At 46.2% G+C, this 22,524-nt stretch overlaps 1 protein-coding gene across 5 annotated transcripts in view; it reads left to right on the top strand.

Annotated features, from left to right (window-relative positions):
* Positions 1–22,104, top strand: part of SH3D19 (SH3 domain containing 19) — a 247,586-nt gene extending 225,482 nt beyond the window's left edge. For all 5 annotated transcript variants that reach the window (XM_029605834.1, XM_029605745.1, XM_029605658.1 and 2 more), the window contains 2 exons: positions 498–607; positions 17,578–22,104. In XM_029605834.1, coding sequence (XP_029461694.1) covers positions 498–607; positions 17,578–17,685 — 218 coding nt within the window. In that variant the 3' untranslated portion in view covers positions 17,686–22,104. The remainder of the gene's footprint in view (positions 1–497; positions 608–17,577) is intronic.
* The last annotated feature ends 420 nt before the right edge of the window (positions 22,105–22,524 follow it).

Here is a 22,524-nt window from a genome sequence, read left to right as displayed (position 1 = left end):
CCAATTAACGAAACGGGGTGGAATATGAGAGGAAGCGTCAGCAACCGACAGAGTGCTCTGGCTGCTAGGCACTTTATGAGCCACCGCCATTCAGCACAGGTGCGTGCCCAGAAATTAGGACCAGGCGATTGATCCAACTTCTTATTCTAACTAGCGCTCAGTGCTGCTCTACAGCCCAGGAAAAAGCCGGGTAGAGAACATGGAATGACGTGAATAACAATACTTTAATTAAAGCCCACGTCACCATTTTTAACCCCCAGGGATGACTCTCACAAAGAACCACCATCCTGCTTGCCAGGCTCCATCGCTCTGCGTACGTTTTCACTGGTTCGGTATCGTGTGCGTTTGCCTATGTGTATCTTTTTTTTTTTTTTTATTTGTGCCTATTTGTAAACCGTTGCGATGGTATATAACTTAGAGACGGTATAGAAACGTTTTTAAATAAATAAATTTGCCAGAGGCCTTCTCTTAAACGTTTTTGATCTATAATCCTTCAGGTTCTGCAGTTGGAGCAAAGTCATTGGAAGAACAGGATGGCTGGAAGAAAGGAAAGGCCAAGGCCCTGTACGACTTTCACGGGGAGAATGAACATGAACTGTCCTTCAAGGTAATCTTGTGACAGTATCTCCAGATAAGCTAATGCCGCATACGTTTCATAGGCAGGGCCACCACAGAGTCTGCGGAAACAAAAACCTCATATTGCATGCAGGGAATTAAGAAGATTTAATTAAGCTCATTTCTTGTACGGATTCCTGGGAATCTCTTCACTTTCTCCCCAAAGCTTGGAGAAATTTATTTTTGTAATTGGTATCGTCGGCTTCTCTCAGAGGAGGTCAAACTACAGCCCATGGGCAAGGAAGGGCCCACACCCGCAAATGTCCTTGTGGCTTGCCTACCTCACACGTATTTGCTATAGGATCTAGCCCACACCGCCACCACCATCCTTCAGCAGCCTGCCTGAGCAGCTTGATGTCATCAGCGATGACTTGTAGTAATGCATGCCATGTGGGGGCCATTGCTGTAGGCCAAACCCTATAGCAAACTCACACCAGAAGCTACCTACCAGATATTCATAACATTCCTTCCTGTTCGTACCCCAGATCAGTCCAGACAAAATGGGTTTTGCATCCCTACCAGCAGATGGAGACAGAGAACTAATAATTTTGAGGCACTGTTGCATAACCGAGAGTGCCATCTGCAGCCCCTCAGTATTTCTCTGTCTCCAGCAGATGGTAGAGGTGCAAACCTGGCCACATTTATTTATTTATTTATTTAACACTTTTATATATCAACATTCATAGACATATCACATCTGTTTACAAATAACAGGGGGATAAATATATTGAAACTGAGAGGGAAGGATAAAGTTACATGTAACAGGGAATAAAAAACTTGGAAGAGTTGAAGAAAATGGTCAGGTGACCTAGGCAAGAGGAGTTAAATAGATAGAACAATAACTATAATATCATTGTTTGTATAGTTCTGGAGGGAGGTGGTAGTGAGGGAAGGAGCTATGGTGGGGTAGCTAGTTCCAGAGTAGGCTAATTCAAGTATAGGCTTGTTTGAACAGCCACGTCTTAAGTTTTTTTTTTTTAAGGTGGCAGTGCAGTATTCTAGGCAGAGATCTGGTGGCATAGAGTTCCATAAAGTTGGACCTGCTACGGTTAGTGGCCATTTTTTGGTAGATATGAGTTGGGTGATATTGTGGGTGGGAATGGCTAAGGATCCTTTGTACACGGTTCTGGAGGTGCAGTATTGGAAGGATTTATTTAGCCACATGGTGTTTTGGTTGTTTAAGGTTTTGTGAATAATTGTAAGGCTCTTATAAAGGATTCTCGAAGTGATCGGGAGCCAATGGAGGTCTTTGAGGATCAGAGTGATGTGCTCTGATCTGCGTGTGTGTTAGGATTCTTGCCGCCACATTTTGCAGCATTTGAAGGGGTCTGATTGAAGTTGCTGGGAGGCCTAAAAGAAGGGAATTACAGGAATCGATCTTAGAGAAAAGGGTAGCTTGGAGGACTGTTCGGAAGTCATTGTGGTGTAGTAAAAGTCTTAGTTTTTTTCAGTACCTGCAATTTGTAAAAACAGTCTTTGGTTGTGTTGTGAATATGTTTTTGGAGACTGAGGTGGTTATCAAGAGTAAAGCCTAAATCTCTAACATGTTGGGAGAAAGTGAAGGGATGCACTGAGGGTGGTGGATGGAGACAAAGATGGCTCTGACATCAATTTCCCAACGTGGGAAAGCTTCGGGCTGTTTGGGGAGCCGGAGGCTGCGGTGGGCAGTATTTCCCTCCTCTCCCACACACCGTGATGACACAGCTTCTGTTCCTCTGCAGCAGGCCCGGCTATGTGGAGATAAGATGGTGCCAACAGAAGTTTCCCAGTGCAGGAAAGCTTGTCAGGCCGGCAGCCTGGCACGGGGACAGCTGAATGCAGTGGCACTATGCCACAATTCATTTCTGGAGGGGAGGGGCGGGGCCTTCCGGGGGGGGGGGGGTGGAGTGAGGCTGGTAGGAGAGCCATAGGTTCCCAAGACCCTGTCAGGATCAATACTGGGAGCCTAAAGAGCCTGTCACGCAGGAAGGTGACGGAGTCCTGGGAGCTCAGGGACACCCCTCCCCCATTGTCTCCAGCAATCCTGTCTGAGGGGGAGATGCAAGCTCTGGGCCGGACAGGGGAGAGGATGACATGGAGTTTTCCTCAAAATTTGTCTTGCTTATGTATAAGGCCTTTTTAACCAGGAAAAGCACTGGCTATAAAAGGACTTTTCTGTCAGCTCTCGTCCTGCTGCAAAGAAGCTGGGGGCTCCTTGGCCGGAGGTCAGGGAACCTCCTTCACCGGCTAGGCTGGATCATCCTGAAGGGCCTGGTGGCTCAGATGATTCGGACCTGGATGACCCGGAAGATGGTCATGGGGGTGGATCAAGATGACCCAGTAGATCTCACAATGGATGTCGATCAGGTTGATCCCAAAGAGGTCCTGATAATGGAGGGAGATGACCTGCAGGTGGTTCATCTGTTTCAGAGTTGAGGCCCTGTGTTTGGACTCCGAGGCCCACCGAAAACCTTTCCTCTTCCTAAAAGGATCAAGAAGCTGACAAACCAGTAATGGGACTTCCCATTGGCGATTCCCAAGGTGGCTAGAGCCAAAATAAAATTATATCGCCTCACGGAGGATATCCTGCAGCTGCTAGTATTGCTGAAGGTGCATGCTTCGAACTCGGTGGTCATTAACAAGTTGACCATTCTGGGTGTGGGTTTGGCAGCGTTAGAGAACACGCAAGACTGTAAGCTAGAGATTCATCGGAAGAGGATGTTTGAAGTCTCGGCGCTGAGCCTGTTAGCAGTGATCTGTGTTGCTGTCCCGGGCCGTGCCCCGGTCCCTCCACCTACCTCGGGGGCGGCCCGGGCCATTTCAGAGCTTCCCCGGGCCTGCAGGCCCCTCAGCACGTCTCTCCCTCCTCGGGAGAGACGTCAACGACTCGGCACGGCTGGCCCCGCCCCCTGACACGCGCGCGCGGGGAGGAGCCTTTCTTAAAGGGGCCAGCGTGGGAAAATCAGCTGCACAGCTGAGGACGACGTCAGACGCCTTCAGCCATAAATATCTTGCTTCTAGGATGCCCCCAGTGCCTTGCAACAAGGTTCCTGGACTTGTCCAGTGTTTGCTGTGTTCCTGGTTGTCTTCGTCCCGCTTCTGCCTGCTTCCCTTGCTTTGGATCGCTCTTTCGCTCTGACCCCTGGACTGGCTTTGGATCGCTCTCTGGCTCTGACCCCTGGACTGGCTTTGGATCGCTCTCTGGCTCCGACCCTGGACTGGCTGCGTACCGCTCTCTGGATATCGACCCCTGGACTGGCTGCGGACTGCTCTCTGGATATCGACCTCTGGACTAGCTGCGGACCATCCTTGGACTCCGACTCCTGGACTGACTTCTGGATTTCCTACGACCTGCTGGAGGCGCCAGCCGTCCAGAACCACGACCTGCAGGAGGTGCCTGCATCCGGACCATCCGCATCATCAGGAAGTCGCCTAAGTCCCAGCGACCGTGTCCCTACGGGCTCTTCCTGGGGGGACTTCGGCTTCCAGGGTGAATCTCCTAAAGTCCCAGCGGCCGGATTCCTAAGGGCTCCTCCCGGGGGAGTGCCGGTCTCCAGGGCGAAGTCTTCTTCCTCTACAGTCCAACCCTGTCCATTCGTCCAGTGAGGGTCTAGTCCTTAGTCGCCAAGGACTTCACCATAGACCAGAGCGTCAGCCAGCATCAAGCTTCCGAACAGCCTCCTGCACCCTCTACAGGAGGGTGCATGTGGGCATCAGGATGCTGGGCTTGATGGACCCTTGGTCTGACCCAGTATGGCATTTTCTTTCTTATACTGTCGCGCTGGAACTCCTTGTTTTGCCCAAGGAGTTTCATCGGGCTTTACTGCTGCAAGATACTTCCAGGTCCAGTCTCTTGGGGTGGCTGTGTCTGCCCATTTTGGAGAAAGGGATGGGCTTGGAGGTTCTGGACTGGGTTATAGGAATCATGGATGCCAACTTCAAGGGTTGGGAGGTGATCTGTCAAGAACGCCTGGTACAAGGACTGTGGTCACCAGTGGAAGCATCCTGGTCTATCAATCAGTTGGAAACAAGAGCAATGTGCAGGGCATTGGTGAAATTCCTTCCACAAGTCCAAAGTCGAATGGTCAGAGTGTTTTCGGACAATGCAACAACGGTGGCTTATATCAATCTGCAAGGGGGGATGAAGTTACACGGTCGCCCAAGTTGCCCAGGACCTTTTTGTCTGGACAGAGTGACATTTGCGGGGGATAGCTGCTTCACATGTTGCGGGAATGGTAAATGGGGTGCTGGAGAAGCTGCGCCATCCGTGGTTCGCGGATCTGGTTCAGCACACAATTGACGGGTCCCTGAGATTGGCTCATTTGCAGGGGCTGTTAAGGCAAGGTCCTATTTCCTCGGATTGGGTGGATCACTCTTCTCGCAACTTGACTTTTGAGAGCAAGCGCTTGTGACAAAAAGGATATTCTGAGCCCGTGATTTTCAATAGCTTAGTTTACAATTCCTTGCGGGTTCCATTGGCAGCCTTGGAATGTCTCCGACGTATGCTGTTGGGGGAAAAGGTTGTTGGCCTCACATTCGGATGTTGTGAGGTTTTTGAAGGGGGTCGAGCATCTGCGGCTGCCATGGAGTTTAAACTTGGTCTTGCGGGTGCTTTGTGGGCTTCCGTTTTGAGCCGTTGAGGAAGGCACCTTTTAAAGGACCTCATGCTGAAAGTGGTATTTTTGGTGGCAATTTTTTCTTTCAGAAGTATCTTGGAGCTGCAGGCTTTGTCCTGTAGGGAACCATTTTTTGAAGATTTTGGATGAGGGGGTGTTTTTTGCCTATGGTATCTTCGTTCCTATCTAAGGTGGTAACTTTGTTTCACCTGAATCAGACTGTGGAGCGCCTGCCTTCCCAAATTGATCTGCTGAGTCACCAGAGCCAAAGTTCACAAACCGTTTTCGGTGGTCGGATTATTTGTTTGCATTGTTTGGAAGTGCCAGAAAAGGATGCAAGGCCTCCAAGGGCACAATAGTGTTTGGCTGAAAGAAGCTATTGTTTCGGCCTATCTTTGTAAGGGGAGAAGAATTCCAGAGGGGTTGCATGTGCACTCTACTAGAACAAAGGCAGCATCATGGGCAGAGTGTCAATTAGTGTCGCCGCAAAGGATTTGTAGAGCGGTGATGTGGTCTTCTCTTCACACTTTATCTTGCCGTTACCGTTTAGCTGCTCAGGCTCCAGGAGAGTCAACCTTTGGCGAAAGTGTGTTTAGAGGGGGGTCTTTTGCGGGCCCGCCCAGTGAAGGGGTGCTTTGCAACATCCCATTTGCCTGGGATATGAACAGGAAAGGAAAATTGGTTCTTACTTGCTAATTTTTGTTCCTGAAGTACCACAGATCAGTCCAGAGACCCAGCCCCTTATTGCTTTCAAGACCGTTACGGCAAGTCCATGCTCTGGCATGCTTACTGGAAAGAACTGTCAGAATGCATATATACAGAACCTAAAAAAGCTTGCCAGGTTATGGTTAGCCCCTTGGGTTGATTTTGTGGTTTTTCTGTTTGGGGGGGCTCCAACTTTTTGGTTTGGCATTCGTTCTCATTTAGGAGGTTGAAGACTTTTTACTTTATAGTTGGCTTGGGTACAGGTCAATACTGAGGGACTGTAGCAGTGCCTCAAAGTTTTTAGTTCTCTGCTGGTAGGGATGCAAAACCCATTTGTCTGGACTGATCTATGGTACTTCAGGAACGAAAATTAGCAGGTAAGTACCAATTTTCCTTTGTTGCAAATATATTGTAAATTATGGTGCTTTTGCTGGAAAAAATCTATCTCGTGCCAGATTCTTTAGTGAACTCATTCCTGTACAATTGTGAGAGTGGACAGAGACAGAGTAGAGGAGGAAAATGAAAGGAGGGAGGCTGCCACCAAGCCCAAGGGTGAGACAGAGAGCAAAGTGGGGATTGTGAGTGTGATGTTTTCTATATAATATAATAATATATTGCCCATTTAGCACATGTATCCCCATGCTAGCTGGAGTAGGCAGTGAGCATCTGACTTCACACATACAGTGTAGGGAATCAGTCCTGCCTATGTGATGTTTCACTCGCCTCACCCTATATTTGTGTGCGAGTAGTATACATAAGGGGTAAGGTCTACCAGCAACAGAAAATAAAAAGGTAATGCCAAAGAAACAATTTCAAATGCAAAAGTTAACAAAAGTATTGCAGAGAAATCTGAAATTCAAGGTCTTTGCAATGTTATATTGCACTTTTCTTTTTGGGCAGGCAGGACTGAATTCAGCCACACAAGTGTGTAACATCACCGCATGGTGCCATCATGGAACATGCTCTCAGATTTCAGAAAGACTTAGGAGTTCCTACGCAACTGCCATCATGTGGCTCTTCAAGCACACTCATAGAAACTCCAGCTCTTTTCACCTTCAGAGGAAAGGGGCAGGCAGGACCAGTATCTAAAAAAAAGAGAACGTCAGAGAATCCTCAATGCTGGAGCTGTGACTCTCCCTCTTCAGGTATTGAGTGCAAGAAAGGAAAAAGAACGCTGTCACCAAGAAGCAAGCACTCCAATAAGAGACACTGTGCCAAGACTCCTTCGGCACACACAGAGTCAGCACTGTTCCTGTAAGATCAACTTTGAGTGCCACAGCACCAATACGTTTTGGCACTAAACTTACTTTTGATCAGCATGTTTCAAAACATCTTGTAGGGAAAAGCATTCCTCCCATACTGGGGCCAGAATCAGACACCTCTTCAATGGTTCTATCTCCATCTGCTCCTGAATACCACTCTCATACAAAAGTTATGGTGAAGTTTGCCTATAACTATATAAAGAATATTCCAAACTCTCCACTACCCCCATCTTTCATGGAGCCCATCTTAGAGAGAGTCTCTGCCCAGTTAGATTTGTAATATTCTATTCTCAGTGGACAAGTAGGATGGTAGTCCTCGCACATGGGTGACATCAGATGGAACCTAGCACAGAACTTTGATCTCAAAGAATCTAGAACTTTCAAACATGTCCTGCTGAGCATATACAGCTGTAGTCATCACCCTACCCCCTAGGCAGAGTCCCTTAGTCTCTTTTTTTCCGTGGAGACATGTGGTCATGGGAACCGTGTGTCGCATGGCATTCAGCTTTGCTCTCTTCCTCACAGTCTTTGTAAATGATTTTTCTAGAGCTGCAGCTGTTTTCTTTCCTTTACCTTTTGGTAGTTTTGTTCCTTTTCACTTTTTTCTTCATTACTCTGTCTGCCAGCCGCATGGCGGGCCTTAGACACTATGCTGTCTAGCAGATAAAAAAATATATATATTACACCTGCAGTTTAGTATCTGTGTCCTCTCCTTGCTCTGTCTGTTTTTGTACCTTTTATCCGGTGGTAGCAGGACTGACTGAGTGCAGTCTGTGGATAATCTGTGTAGGCCGCTGAACCTGGGGACTCACCTGAATTTTACCTGGGCAGGAGTTCCATGTCGTTTCACTGATCGATCAGCATTGATGGAGGTCAGACTGTGAAGAGATTGAGAACCATACCATTCCTGTGATGGGGAAGAGTTCATCTTCCCCACACTCAAAGGCACTAGTCTCCACAAGCAGGAACCCTGGATGATGTAGCCTCCCCTCCTGCTTGCCGTTGGTGGCAGTGCTGTATCCTTGGAGAGAGGGTGAGCAGGAGCTTGGGCAAGCAGCTTGCTGCCATGCCCAGTAACAGTTGCCTATGCACGTCAAGACTGCATCGGGGACCAGGAATGCCATTGAGCACCATGGTCACCCTTGAAGCTGTCAAGGTGCTGGGACGCTTTCGATGTCATTGGGTGCATAACCGCCCTCAATACCATAAGGGCCTTCTGTGCATAGGCATCAGTGGATGTGAAGTCTCGATGCACCGGAGTCATCGAAGCCTTGGGCCACGATGTGGTGGAGTAGTGGCACAACCTCTAGCATAGGGAACCAAGTCTGCCATCAAGCGCCATGGTTCACCTTGGTGCCCCCAATGCTGCAGTGCCCTCGATATCTGCGGTGCCATTGGTACTACTGATGCCCTTGATTCTATTGTGGTGAGTGGCCACCCTTGATGTCGAAGTATGTGATCTTGATGCTGCGGCAGCCCTCGAGGCCACCATAGTGAGTGGTCTTGATGCCATCGTAAAGCATGGCCTCAATGCTATTTCGATGAAGAGCTGCCCCGATACCATCAGCACATTCAATGCCATTTGGGTGCAGGGCCAGCATAGAAGCCGTCTGGCACGTTGGCCATTAATGCCTTTCTTTGCTGCTCTCAACCATATCGAGCACCACCAACGAGGCACTGGGATCACCATTGAGCACCCTGGTCGTCCTCAAGGCATCGTTCGCCGGAGCTCTTGAAAGCCCTCGAGTGCTACTGAAGCCCTCGGGCAACAGGGATTTTGGCCTTGGACAGATCGAGCACCGGAGTCGCCATCTACTCAAGGCACCCTGGTACACAGTGGCATCCAGGTGTAGTGGCCTTGAGGCTCCTTGATGGTGCCCTGATGGGGCACTGAGGAGCACCGTGCTGTCCTGTCACCTACTGTGGCTATTGGGCACCATAGATGCCAGTGATCTCAGGGATCCTGAGCTGTTGGGATCAGAGGGCATCAGAGGCCTTGCCTGGATTCGTGCACTGGTGAGGCTATAGTCAGCCAAAGCCGCTGGCAAGAGATGTCATCGTGCTCACAACATAGACATCCTTGGACGAATAGGTGAGGCGAGGGGAAAATTTGATGGCTCTGGCAGTCATCAGCTCCTTTGGGCATCACTGAGCTGTGTTGAGACTACAGAGCCTCTGCCTGGAGGTGCCCCTCGCATCCTTGGTACCCACCTGTCCATCAATGCCTTCGGGCACCTGGGGCTCTATCGGTGCCACTGGGCAGTCAATGTCCGCAAGTGCCTGTGGCACTGGGGATGGTGCTATATACCATCAAACTGATCCTGATTTGGTCAAGTCTTGTCAAGGCCCTGGGTGCCACATTATTCAGTGCCCTTGATGTGACCCTTCATTGGTGAATGCAATAGCTCTATGTGTCCTACGGGCACCATCACCACTATAGGCATCAGTGGATATGGTCAGATGCCGCGGGACATGGCCACAGGGTTCCTTGGGCACCATCAGTTGCCATGGACTTCACTGCTGTCATTACATGAGGGAAACGAAGGGCTGTGTCCAGCCTCTTGGAGCGTTATCAGGTACTGCAGGGGGCGATACCGTAGAATGCCACCCACCAGCATACCATACCCAGTGCACCAGTGGTACTGGGGACACCGTCATCACACTGTTCCTGTTCACGCCACTGTGAGTTACTGCATCAGTGGAGTGCAGCCTGCACAGTCGGGTATGGCCAGGTATCTACTCAGAGTGCCTTGAGCAATGGCAGGCAGCATTCTCCCGGTCTGTGCAGTTGTCAGCCAAACCAGGGTTCTGCCATCATCACATCATGGTCTTGGCCTCCTCGTCAGTCCTGCACTGCAAAGTGCTGGGGAGCACCGGCGGGAAAAGCACCATCACACACTCTGACTTGCCTTTTGGCATCACATAGCCGCCTACTATAGCAAGCGGAGATCACTGTATGAGTACTGGCCAGCATGTTTCTTCTGCAGAGGGCTCTTTTTTTCCAGTTGCCCTCTGCTCTATGGGTGTGTTTGTATGTGTTTCCCTTGTGGCAAGCAAAACAGGTTGTGCCCTACAGCCACAGGACTGTCCTAGGACTTCATTCCTGATATCACCCCAAGGGAAGTAGACACCAGGAGGGTAGTGTCTGGAGTCCTCTCCTCCCTCAGAAGAGGAATATGTCTTTCGACCCCTCCCGTGTCAAAAACCCCTTTTGTGGGGAAGCCCCTGAGGCTCTGTCCCTGGCATGTTTATCTCTAAACTGGAGCCTCAGTTCTTTGAATCCATGCATCTTCTAGGAGGCCAGAGTCGGGAAACAGCAGCGGGGGTTGTAGGACTGTTTTTGCTGGGCCTACCCCTTCTGAGGGTAGCTGCCAGTGGTGGATTGGTCACTTCTGAACTTCAGCAATCAGTGATTGTCATTCAGCTCTTGATGAGTTGAAAGGTTTTTTGGGATCGGGAGACCCCAATTCCCATTGCTCTTCTCCCTTCAGAAAGGGGAGATTCAACTAGGCTCCAGGGCAACCCTTATGGGTTCCCCTCTGGACACTGTCTACCCCTACAAGGGGTATCCCTTGTTCTTTGTTCCCAGGGAAGGGATATCATTGCATCTGACTGGTGGTTGCTCTTGGTTCCTTGCAAGCTCCAAGGGCTGGTTGAGCAGAAGCACTTTCCTTAGGTCGTTCTAAGGCATAGCAGGTCTATTTCATGAGGGAGCCTTTCCAGAATAATTCCCAGGTGAACCTTAAGGGTTTCTCCCATCCAGGAAGTCACCTTGATACCTGCTGAGCTCAATGGGCCAATATGGCCAATCATTCTCAACTATGGGATCCTACCTCAGTGAAGAGGGTTTTAGTCCATCTGATTGGCAATTATGCCTTTCAACCTATCACCATATCCATGGCTGAGGGAGTTGGGGGATGAGAAACCCCACAACAGAGGTGCTACTCTTGGTTGCAATGGTTTGCAAGCTATACTTCCCCATTTTAGAAATAACCCTGTCTGCGGACAGGGGAGTCCTAGTTCATGCAATGCTTGTTCCATGACTGGACCGCATGCTTCCTTGGGGGAAGTATTTGTAATCCCGATGCTTCACAATCTGTTCTGAGATTGCCCTGTGCCTACCCTGGCGGTCCAGTGGCCGGCCTGCCTCCTTGTGTTTTCATTCCCTCTGACTTCCACTTGGAATGTTGGGGGAAGGGAAGGAAAAGCTAAAGGCATTCCTGGTATATCTCGGTGAATACCTGCAGGGAAAGATTTACCATATAGCTCTGGCCATTACCACTTTTAGCTCTTCTCCCTTCACTAGGTTGCCCAAAGTGCCTTCCTGCTCACCTGACCTATCCTGTAGACTTGTAGACGCTCATTACCCCAGACCAATGGGTTCTCAATATCTGCAACAATTATCATTTGATCTTTTGAAAGTTGCCTCCTTACACTTCATCCAACACTCATCTGGTCTCTCTGGAGCTACTTCATATTTTAAAACAGGAACTAACCTCTCTGTTAGTGGCAAGTGCTATAGAACCAATCCTAATAATAGAAAAGAACAAAAGATATTTTCCTTATCACAAAGATGTCTGGGGTCTTTGTCCCATTCTGGACTTGAGAAACCTAAACAAATTTCTCAAGAGAGAAAAATTCAAAATGAATTTTGTAAGTACAATCCTTCCACATCTAGAAATCAATGATTGGCTGATCACACTGGATCTAATGGATACTTACACACACATTACCATTCATACCAATCACAAGAAATATTTACAGTTCCCTGTGACAGATCATCATCATCAATGCCATATTCTCCCCTTTGACCTGGCTGTGGCTCCAATAGGTTCCAACAAGTGCCTAGCTGTTATAGCTACATGTATCAGGAAAAACAGTATCTTAGAAGAATGGCTAATATTGAGCAGATCCAGTCAAAAAGCAAGCCATTTAAATTTGTACACTCTCCACACCCTCCTCTTGCTGAGATTTGCTGTTAACTTCCAAATGTCCAATTGTTTCTAGCTTGTCCATTGTACTTCATAGGTGAATATTTAGATACACAGAAGTAAAGAGCATTCCTTCCTCTGCAAAAGAGGAACATGTTTGCACACTTAGTTCACTTATTATCCGCCTGCATAGCAGTATCAGTCAGATCTTTTATGGAGATATTAGACCACATGGTGGTCACAGTTCATATCATGCCCTTGCATATCTACACATGAGACAAGCTCATTGGCACTTGAAGCTTCGCTGGATCTAAGTTTCACAGAATACAACTCTCCAGGCATCGCATTTGTTTGTTGAGGTGATAGATATAACCTTCAAATCTTCTTTGTGGTCAACCCCTTTCATCTTCCTCAGACACTTCAAGTGTTAATGGAAGATGCCTGTACTAAAGTTTGGGATGCACATTTCAACACTGTTTGCTATCAGGGAACTTAGAGCATACAGAAACAAAGGTTCCATGAAAACCTTTTAGAGCTCAGAGCCATATTCATAGCTCTTCTAGTGTTTGAGCTATGGCTGAAAGGAACAGTAGTACCGAACCAAATGGACAACTGGATAGTGAAGCACAACATTAACAATCAAGTAGAAAAAGGGTCCTCTAAGCTATGCAATTAAACTTGCAGGATATAGAGCTAGGTGATCACAAAGATGATTTTCTCCATGCCATTCATCTCCTGGGCAAAGACCATGTCTTGGTGTACTCATTGAGTCATCTTCTCCAATCTCATAAGTGGTGGCTCCACCCCAGCATGTTACATTTTCTCTTTTTGACTCTGGGAAATCCTGTAAATAGATATTTTTACAGCTTCATTCAACTACAAATACTGTCTATACTGCTCCCAACTCCACCATGTCAATTGCTTTTTGCATCCCATGGAATCGAGGGTTGACATCCAAAACAATTTTCAAATTAAGGGACAAGGGAAAGATAAAATAGCCCTCATTGACCTTGTCAAATTTGGATTCCATGGCTTCTACACCTATAGAAACATATATAGAAACATGATGGCAGAAGAAGACTGTATGACCCATATAGTCTGCCCATCCATCCAATTAATTCAGCAATATAATTCTCATCACTTCCTCACTCCCCTGTATTTATCCAGTGCTTTCTTGAATTCAGATACTGTTTTTATCTCCACCTCTTCGCTGGGAAACTATTCCACACATCCACCACCCTCTCTGTAAAGAAATATTTCCTAAGAATACTCCTGAGTCTACCCCCTTTCAACTTCATCACATGACCCCTCGTTCTAGAGCCTTCTTTCCAATGAATTTTCCTTAGAACCTTTAGCATGGAATGGATCTCAGATATCTTTCTTGGAAGGTGTATTTTATAGCAGTGATCTCGGCATGCAGAGTGAGTTCTAAGTCTTGGTAGTACATACATCATATATAAAAATGTTCAAAAATTGGGTAGTTTTAAAAACCCTTGCAAAGTGTTGTTTTTTCCAGCTAAGGTAGCTTCTCAAATCTACTTAAATTAGGCCATAGTTCTATCAAAGTTTTTTCCGAAGTCTTGGACTGCAGAATTGCTGCTTTGTTCTATCTGGAGAAGGTCGAGAACTTACAAAAAAAATCTCCACAATTATTTTTCTTTTAAATCAATCAAATAAGGTCTGCCACCAGTTATAAAGCAAACTCTGGATATCTAACTGTCAGGTCTATCCTGTAAAGTGCGTCCGCGGTTTCCCCGTCCCTAACCGGCTCTCTACTCACTTTCCGGCCGCGTTAGCCCTTCCTGCGATCCCGAATCCCCTTTAACCTACTCCTACGGCGTCCTAAATTCCCCGGGCAAACCCTTCCGCACGCGGCATGTATATTGCATGCAAACGAGCGAATTAGCTATTCCCTAGCATCCCGTAACCCGCGCCCCAACTCGCTAGTTTTCCCTGCCGTTTTGTCGCGCGTTTAACCTGCAAACTTACCGCCTACCCTGACCCCTGCGGTAGAGGCAGGGGTCAGGGTAGGTGGCAAGCTTTCCCCCAGCCCCCGCTCACCTGCCCCGGCCGCGATCATGGCTGCCGGTCTCCGTGGCAGCCCCAGTCCTCTCCGTGGCAGCCCCAGTCCTCTCCCCTCCTCCCACTTCGGGAGGAGGGGAGAGGACTGGGGCTGCCACAGAGACCGCTTTCCCCCGTGCAAATAAGTTGCTTTGCCGCTTCAGTTCTTCCCTCCTCCCGGAGCTGCTTTTTCAGCCTTGCTCCGGGAGGAGGGGAGAATAGACACTAGCGGCGAAGCGAAAAAAACCCAAAAGCAACGGGATGTGACGCCACGTCTTGAGCTGGCCAATTGTACGCTTTCCCCCGTGCAGGCAGCCATCTTCGTCGGGAGGAGCTACGATCGTGTTCCTGTTGATGGCTGCAAAAAAGTAAGTTGTGCAGGCGTCCAAAAGCGACTTACTTTTGGGATCTTGACAGATCCCAAAAGTAAGTCGCTTTTGGAAAAAAACCAAAATTGTCGCTTTTGGAAAAAAAAAACCAAAATTGCTTTTGGGTTTTTTTTGCTTCGCCACTGTCAGTGTCTCCCCTCCTCCCCGAGCAAGGCTGCTTTTCGCGCCCTGCTCTGGGAGGAGGGGAGACACTGACAGCGGCGAAGAAAAAAAAAAAAAAGCGAAAAAACCAAAAGCAAGAAGTAAGTCGCCTCGCCGCTTCCCTCCTCCCGGAGCAAGGCTGCTTTTCGCGCCCTGCTCCGGGAACAGGGAAGAGTGAAGCTGCGAAGCGACTTACTTTTTGCTTTTGGTTTTTTCGCTTTTTTTTTTTTTGCTTCGCCGCTGTCATCTCTTCTCCCCTCCTCCCGGAGCAAGGCTGCTTTTCGCGCCCTGCTTCGGGAGGAGGGGAGGGGGGACTGGCAGTCCCGACTTCCTGGTATCTGTCATTTCAAATGACATTTGAAATGACAGATACCAGCGTGGCGTGAAGCCTTAGGCCCGCGCACCCAGGATACTGTATAGGCGCTCTATCCAGTAAAATGGGTTGCGCGGGCCTAAGGCTTCACGGACGCGGTTTACATTTAAATAAAATTAGTGTTCAGGATCGAGCGGTAGGTGAGCTGCACTGTGCGTGTGGCAACCGCGGGTGCCGCAGGCACTAACACAGCTCTTCCTACCGCTTGGTACTGGATAGACCTGTGTATTTCTTATTGCTATACTATGCCTGGCCAACATCTGTTTAGGAAAGTAAAGGCTTATCAAAAGTGAGAGACTTCCACTTTCTTAGCAAACCTTCGCTCAGCTTCAATTCAGTAAATCTGCAACATGGTCCCATGGAGACTCAATATATGTAAATTTATCTCATGCATATTCATTATGGATATCCTGAAAACCTGACTGACTGGGAGTCCCCAGTCCCTCTGGTTTAGAAGACTCCCCCCTGCAGGGACAGTAGCTCTGGCCAAACAGTACCCCCTGCCACCCCACCTCCACATGCTCTGCTCTGGGTTACAATTATTCCATCACACATCAAGAGAAACAAATTTTTATCTTGCACCCTCAGCTTGGGAGTCCCCACTTATGTGGCTGAATTCAGTCCTGCTTGTCCATTGAGAAAGTAAAGTTGCTTACCTCTAATAGGTGTTCGCCATAGACAGCAGAACAATTCATCCATGCAATCCCAGCTTCCTCCTTTAAAGCTGAGGCTTGCCTTGTGAAATACCTGAGTAGACTTGCACAGCAGCAGCTGCCTGAACTCCTGTGCATGAGACTTCTAGATTCTCTTGTGCATTGAGAGAGCATGTTCAGCAACAGGTTAGTCCAGCCTTGGTTTTCCACCACTGTGTGTATGGAATTAGTTTCGACTTCATTAAGAAAAGCAGGAACTGAGACCATGAAGAAAACAGAGAGCTAGTTGGTAACCCTAACATTTTATCTGGGAGACTTTTTTTTTTATTAGTGTTAGTCCCAAAATGTTTTCTACCATAAGTCATTATCCAAGCCAGTCTGAATTTTTTTCAGGATGTGACTCCTTTTATTTGTTATCAGCATAAGAGTTATCTAAAGGTGGTGATACATATGGTGTGACCATCTTGACCACATAGCTGAAGAAGGGACTTATCTGGGTCTTGAAAATTCATGTGCAGCATTAGCGCTGGATGTATGTTTTGCTGGGAATCAGAACCTGCAAATCAGTTTTTCCAGGATGTATGACCAACACAAACTGCATTATCTGCACCAAAGAATCCAGCATTTGGTGGGCAGGAGAATGCATGCCAAGCACATTTGGACTGCTATGGGCAGAATATATGTTTTGTAGAATAAGTAAGATGGCTCCCTTTTTTTTTTTTTTTTTTTTAAAGAAAAGAGAATTGATTTTGGGAATTAGTTATCTGATGTAATGAAAGCTCTTTTTGTGTTGTGCATGTTAACATGTGAGACTTAAATTTTGGCATGACCTTAGGTTACTTCCGCTCACACCACAGCTTTAGCAGTAGTTTCCTGTTAAAAGGATTAGCAGGAGGAGACTCTGGTAATAAGAAGGATTCCTCCGCAGAAAGGGTGATGGGTGCATGAATCAGCATGAGGGAAAGTATCATAAAGACAATTCAGGAAAGCATAGGATAAGCGGAGAGTACCTTTAGCAGAGGTTAAATGTGGCTGACTTGATGAGCCTTGGTGGCCTTTGTTAGCCGCCATTGTCTGTTTCTGTGTTTGTGCCATTTTTTTTTTTGCACCTCCTGTGAGAAAATATGTTCTGATCTGAAAGCAGCAGCTCTAGCAAACAGCCGGAGGGGGGGAAATCTGCTGCCGCCGCCGTTTCTAGTCCCAGCAGAAAGAGTTCCTCACGGTGACATTTGATTGTGGGTTTGAATCCTCTGGTAATGCTGTGTATGGTAATTGCGTAAGAATGAATAATTAATATATACTTAGTAAGCTAAGCTGTGTCTGTGCTCAGGATTGAGTACTGGTTAATTAAGAAGGAATAGGTAAATGAGCTCACTCGATCTGCCCAATAGTTTCTGCTGCAATGCTGTAGCTAAGGATTATGCCAGCAGCCATTAGCTGAACAAGCTTGACTGCTGCTTATCCCAGTCAGCGATTCCCTTTATGTTCCTCTTCCACTCTGGGTAGTTGCACATTTAAGATCCCATACTTGAATAAACACCCAGCCTCTAAGTCCTGTTTCTGTTTGGTAGTGTTGATTTCCACCTCTGCCAGCAGGTTACTTCAGGATCCCTCTGAGCTCTGTATACTGTTAAGTTCATGAAGGGCAGAATCCCCTCAGGAGAGCTGAAAGCTCGGAATGGATGAGATGAACGTTTCGGTAAAATAAAAGCAAGAGGCTCTGATGGCTGCACGCATGGCTGTGTTTCTGGAGATATAGCAATCTGGGCAGTATCAGAATGGAAACGTGTTCCACTCGCTGTGGTCTCATACGACCAGTGCTGATGAGCTTCCTAATTCTTTTCTCTTGCAGGCTGGAGATCTGATAACAGAGCTGGAATCTGTAGATGACGACTGGATGACTGGAGAAGCGAGAGGGCGCGCTGGAATGTTCCCCAAGAACTTTGTAAAGATTCTTTGAGAGTCCTGCAGGTGGACCTGGGTTTTTCTGTCTTTGTGGGAGAAGCAGACACCTAAACCCACAAAAACGCATGCTGCACCCTTCCGAGGAAAGGACTGTCACCCTAGGTGCCACTCTGACTTGTTTTTTTTACTTATTGAGTATCTTGTTCGGTATTTTTTGCACTATTTTTTCTTGCAAGAGAAACACTGCTGTGTGTTCTTACACGTGGCCATCTGGTTAACCTTTTGTAGCTGGATCCGTTAAAAGACTTTTGAAACTCTGCAACAATGGATATAGAGGTGGGAGAGAACTGCCTTGAAATGTTCGCTTACTGGCTCTAGAGGCGGCGCAGGTGTTTTGCTGATGATGGAAGCAGATGGTGAGGGATGTTGGACAACTTTTGGTTGGAAAAATTTGTTTTGCCAAGAAACGTTGGAGATGGAGCAGCACATAAGGCGCATAGCTGCCAAGTGTTGTGCAGCGAGTGGATTAATCGTACCCATTTCAGAATCATGCATGTACTGTGTCGGTCATTGCCATAATGGCACTGTTCTCGAGTCTTGCTCAGAGACCTTGCTGCATTTGTTGGTCACTGCTGTGCGGTGATCCCTCCCCAATGAGCACTGATGTTTCACATCTAATCCTGCCTCCTTGCTCACTCCTCTGCTGCTCCACAGCTTTTTCTGTCTTGTCAGTCAGTCCCTGTCCCAGACCGTTGATCTATTTGCCAGAGGTTCTGCAGCATGAGGAAAAGCTACTTCTGTACAAGCCCCATTACCAAAGCTGGTTTCTGTCTACCAGTGAAAAAAAGACTGGCGTGGTGCTAAATTTGCTCCCTATCTGCTTGGGTGTGTTTAAAAAAAAACAAACCAAACAACCTGTGGTTTTGGCCTTGCCCACACAGATCATCCCTTTTTTTTTTTTGAGAGCTTGAATTGACTGGTAATGTCATTCTGTATATGCCATTGTAGTAAGTGTCTGTGACTGTGTATGAGACTTGTGACAGTATTGTGTGTGATAGTGAGCGTGTGTCTGGGCAGTAAAAGCATGTATGTGGCACAGTGTGTCTGCATGTGGTGGAACTGCAGCCCGGGGCGTGTGGAGGTCGTAAGCAGTTGTGACAGTGTACAGCGTAAGTGGATGAACAAAGTAGTGAGACACAAAATGGAAAGACACAAAAACAAGAAAATTGGGGAATGAGCATAGAAAACGAAAAGGGAGCATAGGACAGGGTAAAATAAAGAGAAGAAAGTGCCACTAGGACCTTGATATACCAGCATCTTCAAATAGGGCTTCGTGCTCCAAAGCGTACGAAGCCCCATTTGTGAAAGATTTTGCAGATTTGCTGCTATGCAACAATAAAACTTAATTCACATCAAATATTATTTATATTCAAAACTGAGCTGCTACAATGCAATATCATGCAAATCAGCTCATTAATTATGAAATTCGTGAAACCAAGTGCACGAAAGCATTTCTGTGGGCCGGTTTTCCCAAATAAAATAAACTACATTTCAATGAGATACAGCTATCTTTTTCTGCTGGTCCCTGTAGCAAATTTTCACAGTTGCATGAGGCCTGTCAGGTGTGAGATCTCTGACCTAATGGGCCAGGGACAGGCACTAAGGAAGAGGAGAGCCAGAGATGAGGCAGGTTAGCAGAGCCAAAGGCAGGAAAGAGGAGGACTGGAGGTCAAATAAGCTGTGGAAATATTTTTAAAAAGAGAGGTAAAAATGGGGGGCAGGCAGGGTTGTGATAGTAAAGGTGTGTGTCACAAGGGGGAGCTGCACAATTGATAGGCATTTACTGTGTGTGCCTGCTTGGACACTACCAACTCACTCTGATTGCCTTGGAAGGATAAGGAAGAGGAAAAAGATTGAAAAGTATTTTCTAGGCAATAAATGTCAAAATATTTATATTACTATGATTATTGTTTTCACCCAGTCTAGTCCTCATAAGTTGTGCCTGTTCCTGAAAACATAAATACAGAAGGATTAATGGGCTTTGATGTAGTTTCCAAGCAGTGTTCAAAAGAAAGAGAGATATGGAATAATGTAAGAAGGGCCAAGGATAACTGCACTGGAGATTCCCATGGCCAGAGGTGCCGAGCATGTTCGCCAATGGGAGAAAACCCTTCTTAGCATACATGGCCCATGGTTTCCTATACACATTACATGCTAAGGGGACTAGCATTTTATGGAGGGGTTTTTGAAAATAGATTTCTACTTCTTTTTTAGTAAATTTTAAATACTCTCTTCTTGACAGTGGGTATCTGTGTCGTGCGTGCGTTTGATATTTAAGTGTAACTGCTACTGCTTTAGCATTTGTTGGCGTCTGCGAGCAGGCCGATGTGCTGTAGTCGCAGGAGTGGGGCTCTTGCCGAGGACAGAGACACCAACTGGTGCATGTGTGGCGAGAAGCTCAGATGGGGGATGACCTTTCTCCCTCTCTCACAGGAAGACTTTCCTTGTCTCGTACCAGACCTCAGCAAAGACTTGCTTTAAAATCTCGTATGCTGGATACCATAGAAATCCTTTATTTTTACATTGCCCAGTAAGAATTACGTTTGTAACCTTGCTGGTGTGTGTGTTTGCCATGGGATTGCACATGAAAATTGAGCACATACTACCCTCTTGATTGATAAAATAAATTGAGCCTATGCTCTTCCTCTCCCCTCTTAATTTTTCGCTGACCTAGCCTTTATTCCTGCACTAAAAATGATATTGAATGTAAGTTCAAAAGTATATCCAGTACTAATCTACCAAAGTGAATCTAACCAGACTGTTCTGTGCTGTATGGTGATGTCGCATCATGAAAGACTTGATGACTTTTCAATCAAAATGTCATCGGAACTGGTGCAACATGATGCACCTAATGTCCTCACATAAAGATATGCCATCCTCAAACGCCCTTCAATCTGCTTCAAAGACAGATGATTTTTCTATCACTTCAGGATGGGCCTTAAAAGCTGCCAGCCCATACCTGTGACCAGACAGAAAATCATGTGTTTGTACAGTGAAGCTGTGTGAGCTGCCAGCTGCTGTTGTTACAAATGGATCTACTGGTCAAAGATGCCCAGTCTGGCTTCCATAATAGAGTAGTACTGCTCCGAGTGCAAGGGAGGAAGATACACTCCTTCAACCGAGGGAATAAAAAAATTATACTTGAAAGAAACTCCCTTTTCAAAAGGGGATGACAAATTGTACTCGAAAAAGTCATGGTGTTCATGCTTTCATGGCAGATTGCAGAGACCAGTACCCCCTCACTCACACATTCACTCTGGTAAATTAATTCTGCATTTGGGTTGGCCTTTCATCTTCACTTACTGCATTTATCAGGAATCCTGGGGAAGATTGTTCATCTTTAAGTTATGCTGTTAACGCTGCAGTTACAGGGGCCGTTGACCAAAAATATTATTTTTACTTTTGGATGACAGATTTAAAAAGGAATGGTATACTAAGAATAGAGCCCTGCTCAGGCAGGCTTAGGAAATCATCGCATTGCGTTAGCTGCCTCTAAGTGTGTCATGTTATTATGGTATTGAGAATGTACCGTCTAAAACCTGCCTCAAGAAAACTGAAGTAGGGATCCAGGCTGTTTCAAAAGTTCATATCAATTAGTTTTGTGTTGGGCCAAAGAATCCAGAACACTTAGTTTGCATCCTCTCTACTACTGGCTTTGCGCTTGATTCTGGGAAGAGCAAAGGTTACCCCTCTGCACTTGAATGGTAGGATTTCTTCCCTCTTCCTCTGGATGCTTTCATGAAGCTAGACACTATGCTGTCCGACCAGAGGCCAGCCACCCCATAGACTGATGCTTTTACATTTCTGAACTATTAGATTATAAAGTGCATTGGGATCCTTTCTGGATGGAAGATGCTTATGCAAATCTAAATTATCCACACATTATGAGGTTAGGTGAGCATATTGGCAACTTTCTTTTTCTTGCAGAGTGCCAGAACCAACTTAATTTATTTAAAGTCTGTATAACAGTGACCGTACCCATTTAAAGTGACAATCCTTAATACAGCAGTCTTGTAATCATCTTGATCTTGAAGAATATTGGATTCTTTTCAGGCTGTGATACTACTTTGGGTACCAAAATAAAAATTATCCAAGGATGGTGATATATAGGAGTTTTGAAGCTACAAGGATCCATCAGATGGTACTCAGTTTATTTTGTCTGTTTTTGTATGCACATGGTAAGAGCAAATCTTTATGAGCTGTTGGCATAAGTAATGTATAGTTTATCCTTGTTTATCCACACTGATTCTGAAGTTTCCAGTTTGTAAATCAAATATGTTTCTATTGTTGATAATCTGTAACCTATGTTGCTTCCTCACCCCTTGGTAATTTCTTACACTTTTTTTTTAGTATTCTGAAAACAAACATTTTCAATTGCAGTACCATGAACATAATAAAATATTCCACTCTTTCATGCCTTGTCTCATAATGTTTGCCAAATATTTCAAAATGTGATCTTTCAACTCTCCTGACCGTTATGTAGGGACCTTCATTTACATTTTATTTTATTTTCCCTGGGAATTTCAAAATTAGAAAAATGTATTAACAGGAGAAAAATCAGTGGAAATATAAACTTTTTCCAATGATTTCTTTTTTGTTGCAAGATATAAATTCCCAAGGAAAATAAAATAAAAATTGAGAATGAAGATCCCACGCTACAGTATTCATTATATCTTTTGTAGCATTAGCATAATGTAAAACATAAATGGCAGAAAAATATATCTGCAAGTTTGTTTATGTCCAAGCATGCACGTTCTATTCCTTTTTTTTTGGAGATGCATAGAGAAACCGTCAACTTGAAATTCTAATGCTCTCACTATTTTGAAAGTGTAAT

This window comes from Rhinatrema bivittatum, chromosome 1 (assembly GCF_901001135.1).
Source record: "Rhinatrema bivittatum chromosome 1, aRhiBiv1.1, whole genome shotgun sequence".
NCBI classification, from domain to species: Eukaryota; Metazoa; Chordata; class Amphibia; order Gymnophiona; family Rhinatrematidae; genus Rhinatrema; species Rhinatrema bivittatum.
The sequence above is the reverse complement of the archived record's forward strand: the minus strand, read 5'-3'. Positions and strand labels throughout refer to the sequence as shown.